Source organism: Jatropha curcas, chromosome 2 (assembly GCF_041381405.1).
Source record: "Jatropha curcas cultivar XTBG-Jc1 chromosome 2, XTBG_Jcur_1.0, whole genome shotgun sequence".
NCBI lineage: Eukaryota > Viridiplantae > Streptophyta > Magnoliopsida > Malpighiales > Euphorbiaceae > Jatropha > Jatropha curcas.
The window spans coordinates 26,636,085-26,657,111 of NC_143152.1; the positions used below are offsets into that span (position 1 = coordinate 26,636,085).

General features: G+C 29.6%; 3 protein-coding genes and 1 long non-coding RNA gene across 6 annotated transcripts; 1 reads left to right on the top strand and 3 right to left on the bottom strand.

The window, feature by feature from the left end:
• Window positions 1-2,511: 2,511 nt before the first annotated feature.
• On the bottom strand, window positions 2,512-4,511 carry LOC105646711 (GDSL esterase/lipase CPRD49). Its single transcript, XM_012232631.4, has 6 exons — window positions 4,345-4,511; window positions 3,763-3,840; window positions 3,516-3,653; window positions 3,355-3,428; window positions 3,119-3,262; window positions 2,512-2,899 (listed from the first exon to the last, which is right to left on the bottom strand). Exons 1-6 carry the CDS (start codon window positions 4,453-4,455, stop codon window positions 2,704-2,706), a joined length of 741 nt encoding a protein of 246 aa, XP_012088021.1. The 5' UTR covers window positions 4,456-4,511; the 3' UTR covers window positions 2,512-2,703.
• Window positions 4,512-7,175: 2,664 nt separating this feature from the next.
• Window positions 7,176-9,094, bottom strand: LOC105646596 (GDSL esterase/lipase WDL1). Its single transcript, XM_012232468.4, has 6 exons — window positions 8,720-9,094; window positions 8,371-8,448; window positions 8,145-8,282; window positions 7,986-8,059; window positions 7,751-7,894; window positions 7,176-7,518 (listed from the first exon to the last, which is right to left on the bottom strand). The coding sequence occupies exons 1-6, from the start codon at window positions 8,828-8,830 to the stop codon at window positions 7,311-7,313; spliced, it is 753 nt and encodes a 250-aa protein (XP_012087858.1). The 5' UTR covers window positions 8,831-9,094; the 3' UTR covers window positions 7,176-7,310.
• A 2,163-nt stretch (window positions 9,095-11,257) lies between these two features.
• On the top strand, window positions 11,258-14,913 carry LOC105646597 (S-adenosyl-L-methionine-dependent methyltransferases superfamily protein). Of its 2 annotated transcripts, none has more exons than XM_012232470.4 (8): window positions 11,258-11,374; window positions 11,462-11,523; window positions 12,188-12,321; window positions 12,502-12,647; window positions 13,061-13,132; window positions 13,920-14,021; window positions 14,109-14,307; window positions 14,536-14,913. In XM_012232470.4, the coding sequence occupies exons 1-8, from the start codon at window positions 11,266-11,268 to the stop codon at window positions 14,570-14,572; spliced, it is 861 nt and encodes a 286-aa protein (XP_012087860.2). In that variant the 5' UTR covers window positions 11,258-11,265; the 3' UTR covers window positions 14,573-14,913. The 2 variants fall into 2 exon arrangements, with proteins under 2 accessions (XP_012087860.2, XP_012087859.2); XM_012232469.4 differs by having other exon boundaries at window positions 11,266-11,380.
• A 1,761-nt stretch (window positions 14,914-16,674) lies between these two features.
• On the bottom strand, window positions 16,675-19,967 carry LOC119371290 (uncharacterized). Of its 2 annotated transcripts, XR_016319636.1 has the most exons (3): window positions 19,765-19,960; window positions 18,146-19,613; window positions 16,675-16,934 (listed from the first exon to the last, which is right to left on the bottom strand). It is a non-coding gene; the product is annotated as an uncharacterized LOC119371290 (long non-coding RNA). The 2 variants fall into 2 exon arrangements; XR_005178883.2 differs by lacking the exon at window positions 16,675-16,934 and having other exon boundaries at window positions 17,186-19,613; window positions 19,765-19,967.
• Between the last annotated feature and the right edge of the window lie 1,060 nt (window positions 19,968-21,027).

A 21,027-nucleotide genomic window follows, 5' to 3' on the forward strand; every position in this document is an offset into this window, starting at 1 on the left:
TGATCAAGAACTTTTAGGGCATTCCTTGAAGTCCAACCTCCATATCCTCGCAGCACAACATCTGCCTGTTTATATTTTTTATCATTTTGAAATGACATTAATTAGTATAATTAAAAAAGAAATGATTTGATTTATTAAAAATAGTCCAATATTTATCTTACAATATAAGTATTTAAGAATTTTAAGTCTCCATTTAAAAAAAAAAAATTATTATTTGATTGAATGAGAAAACATTCCAACGAAATGACTGCAAATTGTACATTATCCATAACAGGAAAAGTGAAAAATACTAGAAATAGACAAAACGTGGAGCCGCATTTTCACGTGCTCTTTATATCCAAACTGCAAATCAGAGCCATGTTTTAGTCTCTGTCTTATCATCATTATTATTATCTTTGAATTATTAGAATTAGATAGCATTTTCATTTATGAAATAAATATATAAAAAAGTTCATTAAATATTAAACTATTATGTACCATATTGTCAATTAAAAATTACAAAATTATCACAATAATACTAATAAAAAAGAAAAAAAAAAGAACAGAGAAAATAAATGAAAAAAATACCTTACGAGCATACTTCTCAGATAGAGCAGCACCCCATCCTTCGTCGCCAAAACTTAGCTGCACTATGGATGATCCAAACAACACGAACTGAGGTCTAATTGGTCCAACCATTTTTCTCTTCTTGCTTCTAACTAAGACCGGCGTTTGGGAGTTCAAAATTTGATTGATGAGAGCAGCAAAAGGTCTGGCCTCGCTCTCTTATGGTGTTTGCCTTTTATACCAGAAATGTATGGTAGATTACGCGCCTTGTGCGCGTGGGTGGAGGGGTCGCTTTTACACAATGACTTATGGATGAATCGGCATTCTTCGTGTTCGCTGACGTTCGGAGTTCTGGTAAAGTTTGGTTACGTTCACGTTAGGGACGTGTTTGGAATTCAGAAACCAACAACAATATTTGCAATACCATATCACTTTTTTCTGAAAATGCCTAAACAGGTCAGATAGCTCCATGCCATCAATTCTTTTAGAACCTATTCTCAGCTAATTGCTATACAATTAATTTGAAAAGGTGACGGGGACGGCCACGATGATGATATAATGATTACAGTGTATATGTATAAAAAAGATTAATTTAATTATTGATTAAAAATAGAATCCTCTTTATCTATTAGTCATGTTTCGTTTATTTAATTCTTGTTTTTTTCTCTTCTTAAATAAATAGAATTGTTTTTTCTAAAAAAAAAAATATCAATCAAGTATAGTTTGATTCGATTATTTATCTTTACGTTTATAAAATTTGAGTGGTTTGTTTGATTTTATTGTTGTCATCTTTTTGGCTTACCTTGTTGATTTTCAAATTTGTGCGTATCATAATTACTGGTATAAATGCAGAATTGTCATTCTGTACATGACTTTGGAATTTGTTTTTTACTCATTGCTTTAAATTAATTAATAGCCTGCAAAGAATCCCCTGGAATATTCATTCAGAAGGATTTTCCAATTGAAAACGCTTGATATGATTTAAATATCGCCTTTCTTTTCTACATTTTCTAGAATTTTATAACTTGTTTCGTCCTTATGCTTCGAAATATATAATTAATAGCGGACTGTCAAACATATATTTATGTGAATATTTAGGCGTAATTGATTTCTATATTTTATAAAAATGTGAAGAAAAAGATTCTATAAGCTACTTACTACTCTCATTTTTTTTTTTTTTTACTTGTATTACTTTGATTTTATTCGTATAATTCTATATTAAAATCTTTAGTTCATAAATTAAGATCCTATTACAATTTTTTTTTTAAAACATCCTTATCTGAAAATCATTTATTCGTTCCACTAATCTAAATTTCTATCAGATAAATTTATAAAGGATAAAGCGTTTCATATTAAATTTTAAAAATACTTTATACCCATCTCTTAAATTTAGGTTGGCTTGAGAGGATCATGCAATGCCAACAAGAGTTTGGTAGGTAAACGTAAAGCAACTTCATTTTATTTGGTTTTTTACCTGTCTGAATAGTTTCCCTACTTGGCAAAAGTTTTCAATTAGATACAACTATTCCATATAAAGAAGTGTCGAAACCTGACAATATTAATTGTAAACTTGATTACTAATTTGAAGGTGGGAATCATATTTATATTTTTCTACATAATTTAATTCTTTCTTATAAATGTTTTTTCCATAATATTTTTTTAAATCAACTCTACGGAGAGTTAGCAAAATGCATCTTAAGTACACTGATTCACAGTAAGAGGATAAAAAAATATATGCAATAATGGCATAATTTTCAATTTTACTCCGAACTTTTTGAATAGTTGTAATTTCACTCTAAAAGTGAATTATAATACTCTGAACTTATTAATTTATTGCAATTGCACCATAAATATAAATAAATATTGAAATTTTAATTAAAACAATTTTAAAAAAATGGACTTCCTGTCCAAGTATTTAAACAATAAATAATAAAATCAAGCCCAAGTATTCATATAAATAAAAAAGTTTACTACATTTTCATATTATTTATTCATAATTCAAAACTCAGATAATTGACATACAACAAAATCAAGAAAAGGGAAGCTCAATCGAGTACAAACATCATAACTGAAATACGATAAAAATACCCTTAATAATCTGTATTTTTGGCTATAAATAATATTTTGCAAATGGGAAGATGATCATATGATCAAATTTTATTCCCATTTCGATTTCAAAATTTTAGGGATGATAAGACCTTCATTGTTCTCTGGATCAGTGGGTGAAATTCCTACAAATTCACTTGGGATGGACTTCCAGTGTAGACGTGGAATCCAATCTGGTTTTTCAAGAACTCTAAGTATCTCCTCAACCACTATTTCACTCCCCGTCCCTGTGAGGTGGATTCCATCCCTGTTTAACAAAATGATCAAGATAATGCAAATTAACTAAATTGACAAAAGTAATTAATTATATATAAACATAAGTATTTTTTTATTAATAATTATTATAACAATTGTATTTTAATTAATGATTTAAAAATTATATTCTTTTTACGATTCTCATTAATAAATTGAAGATTCCTTTTTAAAAAAAAAAAAAAGCTTATTAATTATGGTCGAAAAGACTTACAGAAAGCAAGTAGTCAACCAATCTTCTCTCTGTTGCATTGCAGTCCATAGATCAATGGCAGTGATTCCCATTTTTTTACTCACTTCTAAACAAGCTTCTGAATATATCCGACACCCCTCATTGGTTCGACCCATTTCATCACCGCTAGTTAATTTTAGCAATAACAAATTAAGCAATAAATCATATTTGAAAATATTTTATTTATGGATAAAAATTTATATAATTGAAATACATACTAAAATTCCTTGATCATTTCCTCATTTACAGGAGGAACACCGAGAAAGATTATGCGAATTGTCTCTGACAAGCTCTGTGTTCAATCGAATAATCACATAGTTAAGATAAAATTTAATTATATATTAAAATTTGAAATATTATGTATTAATTAATTAGTTACCTTTAGATGTAGTGCAATTTTCTCCATGTTTTCTTTATATTCACAGAGTGGAACAAGAGGACCATCTGATGTGGGAGGCTCCATTGAATCATTGCCTCCAAAATAAACAATAGCCAGTGATGGTTGTACTGAGTCATTCTTTATTATTATTTTTTATTAATATCACAGTAAAAGAATATTAAATCATCAGTGTCTAATTATTATATCTAATTAAAACAAAGCAAGTAATTAAGATATAATTCATTACTTGTGGGAAAACTTGTTCAAGAACTTTGAGGGCATCCCTTGAAGTCCAACCCGCATATCCTCGCAGCACTATATCTGCCTGTTAATATTGTATCAATCGCAAAACAGGAAGTCAAACATTTGCTTTTATATCTTTATCTTATCATTCTCTTTGAATGTGTTTGGATGGTGGTAAAATTTGACGGAAAAAGAAAATAGTTAAACAAAATAATACCAGAAGGAAAAATAGAGAACGCTATAATAATGTACTTACAAGAAAAGTCTAATGATATTCGTATAGGAGACAAAAAAAAATATTTTCTTTCAAGATTTTCCTATTCCTTTTCTTGTTTTTTTAAATCTTGAACTCAATAAACGACTGTGATGTGATTATTTTAATTGCATTTAATAACATAATTTCTTAATAATTTAATAAGCTTTACAAATACTCGAGCTATTAAGAAAAATTTAAGCATTTAAATTCCAACTAATTTTCAAATTATTTTCGAAAAATTATCAAATTAAAACGTCATAAGATGCAAATGCAATATTATTTAAAAATAATAGTAACAGATAATAAAGAAAAGAAATTTGATAAAGTTACCTTACGAGCATATAAGTGAGCAAGAGTCGCACCCCATCCATCAAAACCAAAACTTAACTGAACTATAGATGATCCGAACAACACAAACTGAGGTCGAATTGGTCCAACCATCTTTCTCTTCTTGCTTCTTGCTAATACCGCGTTTGGCAATCTAGAATTTGGTAAGAGAACTTATCTGATTGATTATGGCCTCGCTCTCTTCCGGTCTTTGCCCTTTATATTGGCAATGTATGTATGGTAGATTTACGCGCCATGTGCGCGTGGGTGAGGGGGCTGTACGCAAATGTTGACTTGTTCAAGGCATGGCCACCAGTTCATTTTGAACCGGAATCGACCGAAACCAAATCATACTGCAGATGAATAAGAACCAGATCCAAACCATTGGTTCACAGTTTTGAACCAAAATGGACGGTTTAAAGCCAGTTAAGGTTCATATAAATGTTAAAATATAAACCTGAATTGGCGGTTCAAGGCTGGTTAAGGTTTATGTGAATATTAAAATCTGAACCTGCACCAGCGGTTTCAATGCGGTTCAAACCGATTATACATCTTAACATATTTTATACATCTTTATAACTCTCAATAATATTTTACTACATGATATACTTTACTTAAGATTTTTTTTTTTAAATACGCTTTACTTTAAAAAATTACAAATCTAAAAAGTAAAATGATAAAAAAACGAAGAAATATTTAGTCTAAATTTATATTTGTTTTAAATTCTTTTTTTTTTTACCATTTTCGATTGTTTACTAAGTTTAAAATTACATTCTTTTGAAGCATTTTCAAAATTTTCTTATAATTTTTCTAATTAATAATGTTTACACGGAATAAAGTGATAATTTATTTGATTATTTTATAAAATTAATTAATTTTATTCTTATATGAGCATGAACATTCTAAAATTTATTTAAAATAAAATTTATCAATATTTTTTAAAATTATATTAATATTTTCAAAAGAAAGATGTAACGTTAAAACGATTTTTTTTAAAAAAAAAAATCATTTATCGCCAAAAACCGTAATTTGAACTATCGATTCATAGGAACCGCATTAGAACTAACAGTTCAAGGGCCGGTTCAAATTTAATATCAAAACCGCCGGTTCAATGAACCGACCATGCCTATTTGTTCTTAGATGTCCATTCCTGGGAAATTAATTATTTAGTCTATAAGATTTGGTGAAGTTATTTAAATAGTCTTTTTTTTTTTTTACTCAAATATTTCGTGCATCCTGACTTCTAGATCCGCAACATAAATAATCCTTCGGTTCCGTTTTCAAGTGTTTTAGCCGTTAGATCAGAACAAAATGACAAATATACCCTTTAGTAATATGAAGGGTTATCTTGTTTGCACTCTACTTTCACAATCTCATTTCCCCATTGAAGAATTTGAGCAAGGTTAGTGAGTTTTGGTTGAATGGTGTAAACTTATTATATTCATTGAATTTATTTTTTCCAAAAAAAAAAAATACATATATAATAAGAATTTCCTCTTATTATATTTATTGAATTTATTTGAAACAAAATAAATTTTAATTTTTAATAAAAAAATAACTATAGTTATAAGGACTCAAACTCTAGACCTTTCGCTCCTCAATTAAATGAGAAACCTAATTAGACGACAATCAAAATGGCATTTCAAGTTCTCTTTAATTTTACGAGTTTTAATCAATTTGAGAAGTATATTATTCTAATCTATTCAAAATTTCAATTAAAAAAATATAATTATAAAAAATGAGAATATTCGTATGAAAGTTAAAAAAAAAATTGATAGACATAAATTTTAAATATCATTTTTTTTCTTCACAAATGTGAAACTAACAGATCACTTGTTTGATTTTGTTGTTGTTATCATTTTGGTTTACATTGCTCATTTTCAAAATTGTATATATATTTCTACAAGTGACATATTTCTAACATTGACTATATTCATTATTCATACTTATTCAAATTTTAAAGAGCGCTATCGAAAATCTCATTATTCCTCTCTATTCCTATATTAATATTTATAGAAATTAATTAATCCCATTACGTTAATAGTTGACCACGAAAGTTATTCTTTATTTACATTATTTCTGAGTTATATTTTATTATATTACATTCTAGTGATAGATTAATGAAAAGAGAATCCTCAAAATTAGAGTAATTAAGTAGTATTTTGTTTATAATTTAAGTAACTGGATTGTTTTCTTACGTGCAAAAAACAAAAAACATAGATAAAAATAAGATTAACATTTGATATCAGAATCTTGACTCTGATTAACATAATAGGAAAGATAATATTAAGCTATTATTTTATTATTAGGCTACGGTTTTGCTTCACATGGATTTTTTTTTTAATTGAGATTTTAAATTAAGTAGCATCACACGTGTTGATTCAGTTTCATAATATAAATTTATTTAAAATTTTATGAATAATTTAGCATGTTAATCACATATGAGATCTCACATGCAGAGAATTTATAACTTATATTAGTGTTTTTCGTGTGACTTATTTATAAATTAATAAACAAGGATACGATGAGATCCTAAAATTATGGAGATGGAAGAAAAATTTTTAAAAATTTGAGGATCAAATAAAAAAAATGCACTATTTCATAAAATAATTAAAAAAAAAATTTGAAGCTAGAGGGTCCAATCCCCTAGTTTCGCCCCAGTTTATTTATTTCTTATTTAAGTTTAGATTTTTTTTTAGATTAATATTATTAATCTACCAAAGATTTTTTTTTTTTTTTTTTTTTTTTTGAGAAGAACTAACGAGGAGATGCAGTCTGCTGTGTGACCATTTTAGTAGTCTTTAACTAAATGTTGGTGGTGTAAGGAAAATAAATAATATAAAAGAAAAATAATTTAAACGAAAGGGGAAGCTCGAGTACAAATCACGACTGGAATACAACCAAAATGCCTTTAGTAACCTTTATTCTTGTTGATAAAAAATATTATTCTGCAAATGGGTACACGATACTCAGATCAAATTTTTTTCCAGTTCTGATTTCAAAATTTTGTGGATTTTGTGGTTTTCATCGTTCTCCGGATCAATGGCTGAAATTCCTTGAAATTCACTTGGCATATACTGCCAGTATAGACTTGGTTTCCAATCTGCGTTTCTAACAACTCTAAGTATCTCCTTCACCACTATTTTGCTCCCTTCTCCTGAGAGATGGATTCCATCTCTATTCAACAATTAACATATGCAAATCAATTCAATTGCCAAAGTAATTATATACTTCAATTTAAAATAATGGACAATCGGATTAGCCTGTCGTGTAATCTGCAATGTTATTCCGGTAATTGAATTATAATAACAGTATATTTGAAACATTATATTTTTCATCAACTTCAATCCAATTCACTTGATCAAATAGTCAACTTGAAAGAAAACAAAAGGGCAAAAAAAAGACTTACAGGAAGCAAGTAGTCAACCAATTTTCTCTTTGTTGTATGGCAGTCCAAAGATCAATGGCAGTGATTTCCATTTCTTTACTTACTTCTAAACAAGCTTCTGAATATATCCGACACCCCTCGTTGGTTCGACCCATTTCACCACCGCTAGTTAATTTTAGCAACAGCAAATTCAGCAATAAATCATATTTCAAAATATTTTAATTATGGATAAAAATCTATATAATTAAATACATACAAATATTCTTTAATCATTTCCTCGTTTATAGGAGGAACGCTGAGAAAGATTATACGAATTGTCTCAGACAAGCTCTGCATTCAATCACGTAATTAAACTAAAATTCAATAATACCATTTAATTATAGAAAATTTGAAGGATTGTGTATTAATTAATTACCTTTAGATGTAAAGCAATTCTTCTCATGTTCTCTTTGTATTCAGAGAGTGGAACCAGAGGACCATCAGATGTGGGAGGTTCCATTGAATCATTGCCTCCAAAATAAACAATAGCCAGTGAAGGTTGGACTCTGTCATTCTTGATTTTTAATTAATATAACAATATAAAAATATACATCATCAGTGTCTAATTATATCTAATTAAAACAAAGCAATTAATTAATTACTTGTGGGAAAACTTGATCAAGAATTTTTAGAGCATCCCTTGAAGTCCAACCCGAGTATCCTCGCAGCACAACATCTGCCTGTTGATATTGTATAATTTTGAATTTAATTAATTATATTAATCAGTTTCTTAACTATAAATACATAATAAAAAATTAAATGATTTGATTCACTATTTCAGTAAAAAAAAATACTACAATTTAGAAAATTTTATTATTTAAATTTCACCTATTTTAAATTTATTTAAAAAAAAAAAACTATCAAATAAAGACATCCTAAGACGAAATAACTTAAACTATCATTAAAATTTAAAATTAATAAAAAAATAACAGAAATTGAACAAATTATTACCTTACGAGCATACAAGTGAGAAAGAGCAGCACCCCATCCATCAAAACCAAAACTCAACTGAACAATGGATGATCCAAACAACACAAACTGAGATCTGATTGGTCCGACCATCTGTCTTTTGTTCGGAGACCGTGTTCGGAAGTTTCGAATTTGAAATTGGGGAAATCTGATTGATAAATGATGAGAAAAGCAATCTGATTGATGCTGGTCTTGCTCTCTTCTCGTTCTGATCTTCGGTTTGCGTTTTATATGTGCGATGTTTGTATGGTAGATTTACACGCCATGTACGCGCAGATAAGGGCGGCTGTACTTAAATGTTGATTTGTCTGTCCTGTGCCTCAATATTCGTGTTTGTTGATGTCTGGATGTAGGTCAAATCCATGAAATTATTTAAATGTACTTTTTCTGTGAAAAATTTTGTTGCAATTTAAATTTTGCGGAAAATCTTTTAAAATCACTAATTTTGATAATACATATATTTCAAAAATTTAAAAATTTAATAGATATAATTTATAGATTGAAATATTAAAAAACAATTGTGATGCTCTTAAAATAGTTTGGGGTAGGGATGGAGATGTTTGGTTGTGCAAACGATGCCGTCAGGAGCGGACACATATAGGTCCAAAGGAAGCTCGCCTCCTGGATGAAAAAAAAATTCAAATTTTTAGTGTTAAATTTTTTAAAAAAAAAATAAAAATTAATTTTAGTCTCTCATTAATTAAAATTATGGTTTGCCTCCAATTCTTAAACTGGATCCGCTCCTGCATTCTGTAACGATGGATTAACTGGCATTCTAATAGGTCCTTTTCGCTTGTACAATCTTTTTAATTCTTAATGATTGTCGGGCTATGTTAAACAACTAGTGGCAAGTGCAATTGATTAAGGCGTTTTAGAAAGCTAATCTGTGGTCGATTGCTTCGGGTTAAGTTTTGGGATGAGCCAATTAGGGATCACAATTTTATCCGACCTAGCAAGTAGCAAATATGATATAATTAAATTTTGATAAGTTTGAATAATAAATGAATTTGGTGCAGGCTCGAATAATGAATAACGTTTCATGAACATTCTCTTGACTTTTAAATTCTAGTTACCGAATAATATAATCAATGGAGATTATATTTTAACTGACGAAAGTTGATTTGAGTGCAAAAGGAATTTATGTATTTTAAACAAGAGATCAAATATTCAATATTTTTGAATAAAAATAATTTTCATTGAAAGCGCTTTTCCTTTATAGCCCTAATTTGACATGGGCATTAAATTTAGCCTGATATCAAAATGCTAAAACTGTATTCAGTAATAATTTTTTAAGTAATTTTTAATATTTTAATTAGTTAAAATTTTAAAGTTATTTTTTATAGTGTTCGGTAATACAACAGTTTAACTCACTTTAAAACGTTAAATGTTAAATGTAACATTAAGAACTATTGAATAATAGTAAAAAGAATATTTATTGATCACCGTGAGATAGGTTATTTATTGTATTAGAATAAAGTTTTTATGGCATCATGTGAGACGCAGATCACCAAATATATATATATATATATATATATATATATATATATATATATATATATATATATAGTGAGCTTTTGATTTTTGTTTCAAAAATAATTTAGGCCATGGCTTTGCTTCACATGGACAGTGCATTTTTTTTGTGGGTGAATGATATTTTATTCCTTAGACGAGCTGGTTGAGGGATCATTTTTCAGATTTAGTAGGTACAGTCAGGCTCTTCTTAGATTAACTTTATTACATTTAAAATTTCTGAATTCATGAATTTCGGGCTTTTGATAAAACGGGCTTTTGATAAAAATAATGTTGTGCGTAAAACTATTTTTAATTTAATATAATTTTAAAATTATTTATCAATTTAATGTTTGTCCTGATATAAAAAGACACAAAAAGACACAGTTGCACTAAAATCATCAATTGAGTTAGTGGTTTTTGCTTAAAACCGTGCTATAGAATTTTTTTTTAATTTATTATTTATTCGTTGTTCCTCACAGGTGCTGCTTTTATGTAATTGACGGATTTTTTTAGTAATCTAACGTGCTATACACATTTGTCATACATTATCTAGTAGCTATTAAACTTAGCAACACACAATTATAAGTTATTAATTAATATTTAAACTAATACATAATTTATAAATTAATACAAGTCTTTTTAATGTCACTCATTTTTTTTTTTTTTTAATATACAGAGTTAACTCTTGATTTTAAAAGTTATAATAAAATGAAATAAAAGAGTTAGCAGGATTTTGGATTCGAAACCCATAATTTGCTTAACCTAATATATTATTCGGGTGGGTTGCTAAAAACAAAGATTCAGTTAAGTTAATAAAAAAATACAATAAGAACAGTGGAAAAAAATATTATAAATAAATAATATTACATTTATTCTCAAAAAATAAAATAAAATAGTGATAATTTTCAACATTATACGGGTAACTCAAGCCCAATGCTAAATTCCGAACTGATAAAGGCCCATCCATTGATAAGCCCACTAGACCGAGCCCGGTAGACAAATCAATTCTCTGTAGTATGACTCAGTCTCTCACTTTGTACTCCCAAGTTCATCTACCCTTAAACATGGATATAGCTCTCTTTTCTCCGTCTTCCCTTTTTGCCGACGACGACGATACCTCTAATGGTAGAGGTACTCACAGTTGTTATTAATCATATTCCTATCTTTCTTCTTCTTCTTCTAACTAAATGTGTTTACTTTTTCTTCATTCAGAGGAAGAGACCAAGGAAACCGAACAAAACTATGTGGAGAGGAGGCACAGTTTTCCTGGAATGGTAATTAATCCTCTTCAGGCTCATTGTTAGAAGTAATGGTTATTAGTTTTTGCTCTTCGCTTATTTGTTAGGGATATATATGGTTAGATATTGTTGATCGTCAAGTGCAATTATTTAGAGTGAGGCAGAGCGTTGGTGTTGTGGTTTAGTGATTAAATTATCAAATTTTCTGTTTAAAATGTTTGATTACTGAATTGGACAGCAAATGTTTGGTTAAGCAGTTGCAAATTTTTTTATGTAGATACTTCTTTCTTTTCCTGGTACTTAAGGGTTGAATTTTGGTGTTGAGCCTTGGTCGTTTAGGTATGAGAATGGCTTCTTGAATTGGTTCCCATCATATTCTGAGATAGCGGGATGGTTATTTAGCTCTGAAATTAACTTCTGGAAGAAATTAGAGGGTTTGATGAAATAAATAGAAGTAATGACATTATTGAGTTCATTTTCTTTCCAGTAGAGATGAAAAGATTTTGATTTTAGAATTGAACTATTTAGATTTCTGTGCTAAATTTATTCAATTTATTATATGTGGATGTAGTTGTTCTTGTCAGTGTAATATTTATGTATATGATAGAGCATCTTGGTGGTTTTGTTTCTTTAACTTGTGTTTCATATATAAGGAATTTTAATTATTTTCGCTGCTTTCTATGTCTTTTGGCTTATGCAGGAGTTGCTCATCAGAGAATTTTCTTTTCACCAGTTGAATGCTAACTTGCTCTGGCCAGGGACATTTGCATTTGCAGAATGGTTAGTTCAACATAGGTCACACATAGAAGGACGTCGATGCATTGAATTGGGCAGGTATTGTTCTTCTCTTCAACAATGTCAGTACTAGTAAGCTCACTTTTTTTTTTTTTTTTTTTTTTTCACATATGGGAGCTTGAGGCCATAATTCATGTTTCCATCCTGTGGTATCTTGTTGCTACTATTCCATGTAGTTTTGAATGTACAGCTGATGCAGATAATTCTATTCTATGGCAGTGGCACAGGAGCTTTGGCTATTTTTCTTCACAAATCATTTAATCTTGATATCACAACCTCAGATTACGATGATCATGAAATTGAAGAGAACATAGCTCATAACTGCCGTGTTAATGGAATCACACCTACCCTTCCTCATATAAAGCGTGAGTTGCCTAGTTATCTAACTACATAACAGAAGATATTTAGTATAATCATAGCATAGACTACTGTAAGCTGATGAATTATTAGGTTACTTAACTTGTTCCTTTTGAAAATTGAAAAGAAAATGTTGATTATAAATAGGATTTCTGGTAATGAGGTGCTTATTTTAACCTCTTCAGCATTAATCTTGAGCAAGTCATCAATTTGGTGGGATCTACCACATGATGGCTTCCTAATGATCTTGACTGTGAATGTACTTCTGGCTTCTCTTATGCTTATAGGAAAAATAATCTTATTGTTGGCTCAAGTGGTGAGGAATAAAATTTTATTTCCAATTCTCTATTTGTTTTTCATGGACAAAGATCTTGCAGCATTGCATTAGGTTAAATTAAAGCTTCTTATGTTCTTATATCAGATTCATGGGGGGACACCTTTCCTGTTGCTGATCCTGATTGGGACTTGATTATAGCTAGTGATATCTTATTATGTAAGCTTCTATCTGCCAACTTCTACAACTTTTATAATGTTCTTTAGTGTGGAAAACTTTAAATGAAAGCATTCATTAAACCAGTTACTATTGTTGTTAAGACTTTTCTTTTCTTTTCTTTTTTTTTTTTTTACCTTTTTTTTTCAATTGCATTCATTTTAAGTGATGGAAATGGTGATCCTAGAAAAACATCGAAATATCTTGATGTCAAGTTTCTTATTGCGAATCTATGTAGATCATGTCTTGTTCAGGAATTCCCACATTCACCGTCATTGTTGCAAGTATCAGGCAATTTGGGAATAAATAAAGGATTTTTGGCAATTAATCATCTGCAGATGATCTCCCCAATTTTTCCTGGAGTGTTTGATGGTGGGTTCCATCCAGAGGACTCCTGGATCAACAAATCAAGATCATCCTTGTTGGCCATATATCTTTCTTCTAAAGTTCTATGGCTTTGCCAATTGATTTTTGTCTTGCTTTTGCTCCTTTCCCTCCCGTGTTCTGTTGCCTTCTGTATGAATTCCCTCTGTTTGTATCTGGTAATAAAAAAGAGAATAATGGTTTCAAAGTAATATGATAGAGTTGTGTAGTTAGAAAGAGCAGTAATTATCTGCCGTTTCATGAGAAATATAACTTGTCATGTTTGACGCTTGCTGGATCCTAGCTTGCTATGATCTATAGGGAACTGCATATCCATGTTGAAATTTCAGAATGAGCTTCTTTTGTATTTTCTCACCTAGAAATTGTTTAAGTTATACTCTTTTTTTTTCCCCTTTAATGCTTGTAGATGTGAAACAATACTCCAACTTGATAAAAACTCTTTCCTTTCTACTCAATTCCTACAAGCCAAAAAATGACACCGCAATCATAGCAAACGAACAGAGTGGAGGTAGTATTGTAATCACTATTTGATTTCTTATAGGAGAGTAGAATCTAACGGTGACCATTGCTTATTTTTCTTATGCCTTCCCGGCAGGAACATGCTTGGGGATGCCCAGGCCAGCATTTTTGATGAGTTGGAGACGTAGGATTGGCAAGGAGGATGAATCCCTATTCTTCAATGGTTGCGAGGTTGCTGGACTTGAAGTTAAGCATCTTGGATCACGCGTATACTGCATAAAACGTAGAGATCTGCATCCAGAAGACAGAATAGAATTGACAGTTGAAACTACTATGTAATTGAGAATTTGCAAGTTCCATGGCTTGTTATGAAGTCCGAATTGGATCCTTTTTATTAATTAATATTAGCCAGTAGGCACGAACTCTTATTTATGTTATATATATATTTTTTTTGTACTTGTAGGAGGTAGAAGGTAGCAGATGTTCCTGGATTCTCTTCCGCTGTTCAGTGCATAAAGGCATTGTATTTGCAATAAATCTTTTTGTTCTGTTCTGTGCTGCAGTGTCCATTTGAAGAAGCTGTATATCGGTTGCCAATAGCTTTGGAGTGAGTCAGGAGATCGGTATTCTTTCTTGCAGGATGGGAAGTATCTGCTTGATGTAATGAACCTGCAATAGGGTCACGTTGGTATACTGGCTGGTGACGTAGGCATATCCTGATGGCCTGTATTAGCAAGCTGACAAGGTATGGCTATCATATAATACCTGTGTGGCTCCAAACAGAATTTTGCTTTGGCTTTGATGCTGACTTGGATATGTTTATTTAAGCGTGTAGCTTTCAAATTTGATCATCTTTGGATGTTAGTCTCCATTTGTTTGATGGAAAAACTTATATGTTTGAAAAATATTTTCTCAGAAAATGATTTTCTCCTGTTGTTTAATTGCAATATTGAAAATCAGTTGAAAATTAATTTTTAGCGGTCAGAGGATGTTGAAAAATGTCAATGTTCTTTTAATAAATTAGTTATGAAAATATTTGACTCACCGTCATAAGATTCGTACCGTTCTTTTTATCTTCTTAAATCTAAATATGAGAGAAAAATTACAGAAAAAGGGGATAAATTATGATTGATGCCAGTCAAAGTCAGTGCTAACAATTGGAAATTGTTGGTCGATTAACTAATGAGTACAAGTGCCTATATGGCTCCTTCATATGTTCTTTTCTTTCTTCTTTTTTATAAGCTTTTGGAATGCAGAAAACTAGTTTCATTTTGAACGAGAAGTCATTTTATTTTTCTTTAAAATAGCTTAGCTTGCTTTTTGATTGTAGATTTTATTTTGGAACATCTAAATTCTTTATTTAAAAATATTAAAATATTAATCTCATAAGACCATAAAAAAATTAATAATAACAGAAATTTTATAATTTAAAAATTTTATTTTTAAATATGAAAAGAATGAAAAAAAAAAAAAATGTAAATTATGAAAGCCACAGGTAGCTGGTGGTGGTGGTCGGTGGTAAATGTTGACTGGTAGTAGTGACTATAATGATTTATAAATTAAAAAATATGGATTTATAAGGTTTGTTAATGTTCGAAAAATGTTTTACTTTCTCTAAAATGAAAAGTTGTTTTCTTTAAAAAATGACTTAATTTTCTTTTAATCAGGAAAATATTTATCGTTGACTTATTTTCTTAAATGCCCCAAACAATTGGAAAATATTTTCTCATAAGTTATTTTACGGAAATAAATAGAGCCTTATTTTCTATTGGGGTTAACATGTTTTGAATCTCTTTAATTTGGAGGGAAAATAACGGAAAAGTGTGAATTTCACTTATTTTAATTGAATTGCCTAAATACTTTACATTAAATAAATTTTAATCCTTTATTAAATACCTCATTATTTAAATGAATACATAATTGAAATTTATAATAATAACATTTTCTTTTCTCTAAAATTTTGCTTTTCTAAATAAATAAAAATAAATTTTCCGTCGTTATATCCAAATAATGATGGAAAATAATTGTAGAAAAGAATTGCAATTCCTCATTATCTTTTTCTATCATGTTCCTTCTTCTTTCCAAACAAAGTCTAAAAGATTCTTGTTTTAAGAGTGATCCCTTAGCTTCAAATATTAACCTAATTTTAGTTTTAATTATTAAAAGAGAGAATTTGTGTAAATTTCCAAAATATCCTTGACACAAACAAGGACCAGCCACACAAGTATAAATGACATCCCATGCACGACAACCCTGGCAGTTACGGGAAAACACAACTTACTTTATCCGAAATATTTTCAGGAGAAAAAAAAAAACCTAAAAATGCCAGGAAATACTTCATCTGTTGAGAGTGTGGCCATATAGATGCATCTTCTCAAAAATTACAGTCTACCTAAGAAATAATACAATCCAACATAAATTTGGAGTGTTAAAGAGAAATCTAACTCCGGTGATTGATTTCATCAACATGTAATAAGAGCCATCCTTTAACATCTTGTGTCCACCCCAAAAAACCAACAACCTTAGCTTCCTTGTAATTTAATTTGAAAAATTCGAAGGTAATAGAGTGAGAAAACAGTTTATTTCTTTGATATTTGTCTTAGCATCACTTAATACATACTTAATGTACATGGGTTTTTTAGTATTTTTCTTGAACCTGTAAGGGCAATGTAGGAAAAAGTTGTTCTCTTATCATCAATATGTGCAAGTTAAAGATGTAAAGAGAAATTATTATTTAGTGTAATTGTTTTCTGTGTTCAGGGAGATAAGATTTACCCCATTTCTGACATTTATGTGAGATACTATACTATGCACGTGCTCCCCATGTGCCTCTTTCCTCTAACCCAAAAACATACAAAAGGATACTGCCAATTGCAAACGGTACTTCATGAATGTATGATGTTGTGACTTTCTGACCCCATTTAAGTCTTGGTGGAACAAAAATTATAAGTCCATCCACAATCTATTTTGAAAATATAAAAGAAATTACAATTTACAACAACAAAAAGTTCTGTCCGAAATAAATTTACAACAACAAATATTATTACTGTTGTTCTTAGCAGCATCTATTTTGTCTGTCTTTCTTTTTTAAATATAACATTAAAATCAAATCGCGATTGACTAATCCTACATAAGTTTATGTTCTGGTAGTCAACTTTTTCTCTTAATTTCCAAAATAAATTTAATGAACCGACAAACAAGCTCAAGCTATCATTAAGTAAGAAGTTCCTTTGCATTCTTTTGTACTTGCATAGCATTTCAGCTTCACAGGCTGATTTCCCCATGAAAATTACAATTAGCTCCAAATTCGCATTAAATTCTTCATTTCCCCCTCAATTCTCTATATTTCTTTTCATTACAGTGTAAAGAGTGTGTCGATACTGCAAATACATACTCTCTCCATCCACTTTTATATGTTAAATTACCTAAATTATAAATATGATACTACTTTTTAATTTATCCTTTATCTCACGCAATTATTCCAATATTAATAATTCGCTTTCTATTATTTTGTCACTAAAATTAAAAAAAGAAAAGAGAGAAGTAAAAAGGGTTTCAACTTTTAAGAAATTATAGAAAATAGTTATTTCATTTAGTAAAAAATGTCCTATTAAAAAAATTATTTACTAATCTTTCCGTTTTTAAATATCAGCCACGTTGGAATTTCAAATCTCTTAAAAAACTCATTAAAGTTACAATAACTTATTGCGTAAATTGACTATGTTATCTTTAATTTAATATATTCAAAAATCAAAGTTTTGAAGAATTAAAACAATAATTGTTGGTCATATACAAAGGATAAATATGAAAAAAAAATTATTATTCCTTAAAATCACAAATACAACAAATATTTTAGAATATTTTAAAATATAGTATTTTTTCAAATATAACAAATATTTAACAAAGGATGAAGTATTTTTTAATATTCTCAAAACGATAAATAATAGCGGGTAAAAAAACTTTGAAAAAATAATAAGTACTCACAAAAAGATATTTTCAGTAATGTGTGTGTATATATATAAATTCAAATATATAAAATGATTGATATAAGTATTTTTATGAAATCAATGTTTGGTCCTCTCATGGTACAGAAATCAGCTTTAAAAATATCTAATGTACTATTTATATAAACAAGCAAGATGGAATAGTTAACTATAACCATACACTACGTACCCAAATTATATAAGAGTCAGTTCATTTACGCAATCAGTGCAGGACCATAAAAGGACACCACTGTCATAGACGGACAAACATTCGTTCCAGACAAAACAGAAGGTATGGCACCGCCACCGCCCAGCCGTTTTCCGTTTCGAACTCTTAGGAAGAAAGGAAACTTCCTCGAAATTTCAAGGCTCGCTATTTTTAGATATCTATCTGTTCTTTTATCAATTGAAATTACGTTAAATAAAACGAAAAACTATTATTAGTTGCACTTTACATTCTCTTCTAATAGTTTTCATCCAAGGGTAAACCAGCTTACAAAGCATTTTGTATGTGTGGGCTCTGAGAAGGATTGAGATACACAGTCTTCCTCCAATTTTTAGTAAAAAGACTGTTTGTGTAACTTACCAAATTGATGAAATTTCACAGATTTGGAAACAAAGGAAAAATTTTTCATGCAAACCTGTTAAAGATAATGATAACATTATGAACAAAGATTATTTTCTGCCCGCAAGGAATAGCTCAGCTGTAAAATAAACAGATGACTTCTATAAGTTCTGATGTGGATAACTAAGAATCCTGAAAGAAAATTAACCTTATAAACCAGAAAGAGAGCATATAATGTACAATTTCCAAAATCGAAGAGCCAAGAAACTTTCGAGATATACACAATAAAGTAGATATGTATTTGATTTGTTTGTTCCGTAACGGACTAGACATATCATATATCTGCTGGGAAAAGCTTGTCTTATTGTGGATTATGGAATTGAAGAACAAGTAGATACTTAATTTTTGTCTACAGATTAATGAGTGGAGATATAGTTAAGAGGAAACTTCCTGGAAATTGTGTTAGGGGGTTCTATTACGATACACATGCAAGTGGGGCAGAATCCCATCATAAGGTTTGCAGTTACCAGGAGTCAGTTTCTGGATGGGCGTATTTTCCAAGTGGTCTGTTTTTTGGAGGCAAGTGATGATTCATATACATATATGTGTAATTGATTAAGAGTTTCAAATGGATATATATAAAGTAATGTTCAAAACATTATTGGTTGTTCCTTTTTCTTCAAAAAAATCTAAAATATTATTGATTTTTACCAACGAAGTTCAGGGAATGAGTGGTTCGACACTCTTCCACTATCCTAAATCAATACTTAGCTATATATCTACAACTGTAATATTAATTATTATCACATGATTTTCCATATGGTCTGTAAAAGTTTAGCTTAGGAAAATGGCTACAAAACAAGGAAATAATGGGAGAGGATTTAGAAAGCTTGGGAGATCAGCAGTGTCACTAATATGTATAACTTGAAAACGAGGCCACAACAAGCAGATTATAAAACTTTACTTCAAAATAGAAATTATAGAAAACTTAAACTATAATTGGAGTATATGAAAAGTTCTGGAAATGGTAATACCTTGAAAATGAGGCCACACCAAGCAGATTGTATATGGATAAATAATAGGGAGGTAGAAACTGTAATCACATCCATAAACTTCATTAACAAGAAAATGTTAATCAAAGCTTTTGGAAAGTTAGCAGGAAATTAGAAATACCAAATTAATTTAAACTTTACTTCAAACAAGAAAATAGAACAACTATCGCAAAATTAAATCGAACTACTTACAGATAATCCCTTTAACAGCATTTTGTTGCAGAAAAATCTTGCATACCCTGCTCACAAAAAACTAACTAGATAACAATTAGGAAGATTTATATTTGGCCAAAATGGATATTGTGGTAATTTTATAGATGTATGCACATTTTAGTTTTTGAAAACCAAACCCTATTCTTTGGAAATTTCTTTCTACCTTCCATTTGGCTTCTTGCATACCGATAAACAGACACATATACTATAAGACATTTTTTTACATTTGTACGGACATTTGATAATAAAGGGTGAAAGCAACAAATATTGGTACATTAATGGTTTATTATAAGACTTTTATCTGGACAAAACCAATTAAATCTTTGAATGGGAAATGCTTGGAATAATATTGCGATTGATCGTACAAAAATCACATTTGTCTTTCCTCTAATGGTAATTAATAGCACTGTTGTCCTTCAAGTAAGATTTTCATGAAGGAAATAGAAACTTATAATGGATGATTCATGGACTTCCTTGACGTGGGAGAATTTTCCTGCTATGAAAGGAACCCTAAGATTTGCACATCATGTCCTTCTTGGAGAAATAGGTTAACTTCCGTATATATAACTGTATTTATACATTTTGGTGTAGGAAGAAGCTTCAATGAAGGTTCCTCGTCGGAAATTGGAAAAAAAAAGGTATGAATTTCAACTCTACTCACTTATTACACAAGAAATAAATAATCAGCTAGACATGGTCATAGTTTTAAATAGAAAAAGAATCCGAATTGAATCTTTTGAGTTTAGTTAATTTCAACAAGATCGTATAGATCTTTATAAATAATTTCTCAACTAGTTTCAATCAGTTTTTATAGTTAAGATCTTTTTTTTTTTTTTTTTTTTTTTGAAATTATTTCAAATTGGAATCCAACTCAATATTCTGAATCCAATTTTAATATAAACTCAATATGCATTTCATGCGATATTATAGCTATTAAACTTAAATTTCCCAATAATTTAATTAATTTATTTCCAAAATTTAGGCAGTCAAAGTGTCAACCTAAAGCCTAAAGGTCCCCCCATGCAGCCCCAATATTTACGGGTTCAATTGCTCTGTGAAGGTTCCTATACCAATGTACGGTAGGCTGTACCTGACTTTTCTCTTTCATCCTCAAATTGCAAAATCAATCGTGTAGTTATATCATGCATGTGCCGTTTACCTATTAATTTACCCATCACACAATATATATAGAAAAGTGACAGTTCATTAATTGATGCATGACAAATCTACTATTATTAATTT

What these genes read in the sequence shown, in the direction of transcription:
- LOC105646596 (XM_012232468.4), bottom strand. Translation starts at nt 8,830, where the DNA reads ATGGTCGGACCAATCAGATCTCAGTTTGTGTTGTTTGGATCATCCATT. An exon ending in CTCACTTGTATGCTCGTAAG is followed by an intron (nt 8,449 to 8,719) that starts GTAATAATTTGT and finishes CAATATCAACAG; the next exon opens with GCAGATGTTGTGCTGCGAGG. An exon ending in GAAATGATTAAAGAATATTT is followed by an intron (nt 7,895 to 7,985) that starts GTATGTATTTAA and finishes AAAATTAACTAG; the next exon opens with CGGTGGTGAAATGGGTCGAA.
- LOC105646711 (XM_012232631.4), bottom strand. Translation starts at nt 4,455, where the DNA reads ATGGTTGGACCAATTCGACCTCAGTTTGTGTTGTTCGGATCATCTATA. An exon ending in GAAATGATCAAGGAATTTTA is followed by an intron (nt 3,263 to 3,354) that starts GTATGTATTTCA and finishes AAAATTAACTAG; the next exon opens with CGGTGATGAAATGGGTCGAA. An exon ending in TGGTTGACTACTTGCTTTCT is followed by an intron (nt 2,900 to 3,118) that starts GTAAGTCTTTTC and finishes TTTGTTAAACAG; the next exon opens with GGATGGAATCCACCTCACAG.
- LOC105646597 (XM_012232469.4), top strand. Translation starts at nt 11,266, where the DNA reads ATGACTCAGTCTCTCACTTTGTACTCCCAAGTTCATCTACCCTTAAAC. An exon ending in AGCTAGTGATATCTTATTAT is followed by an intron (nt 13,133 to 13,919) that starts GTAAGCTTCTAT and finishes TAATGCTTGTAG; the next exon opens with ATGTGAAACAATACTCCAAC. An exon ending in TTGACAGTTGAAACTACTAT is followed by an intron (nt 14,308 to 14,535) that starts GTAATTGAGAAT and finishes TCTGTGCTGCAG; the next exon opens with TGTCCATTTGAAGAAGCTGT.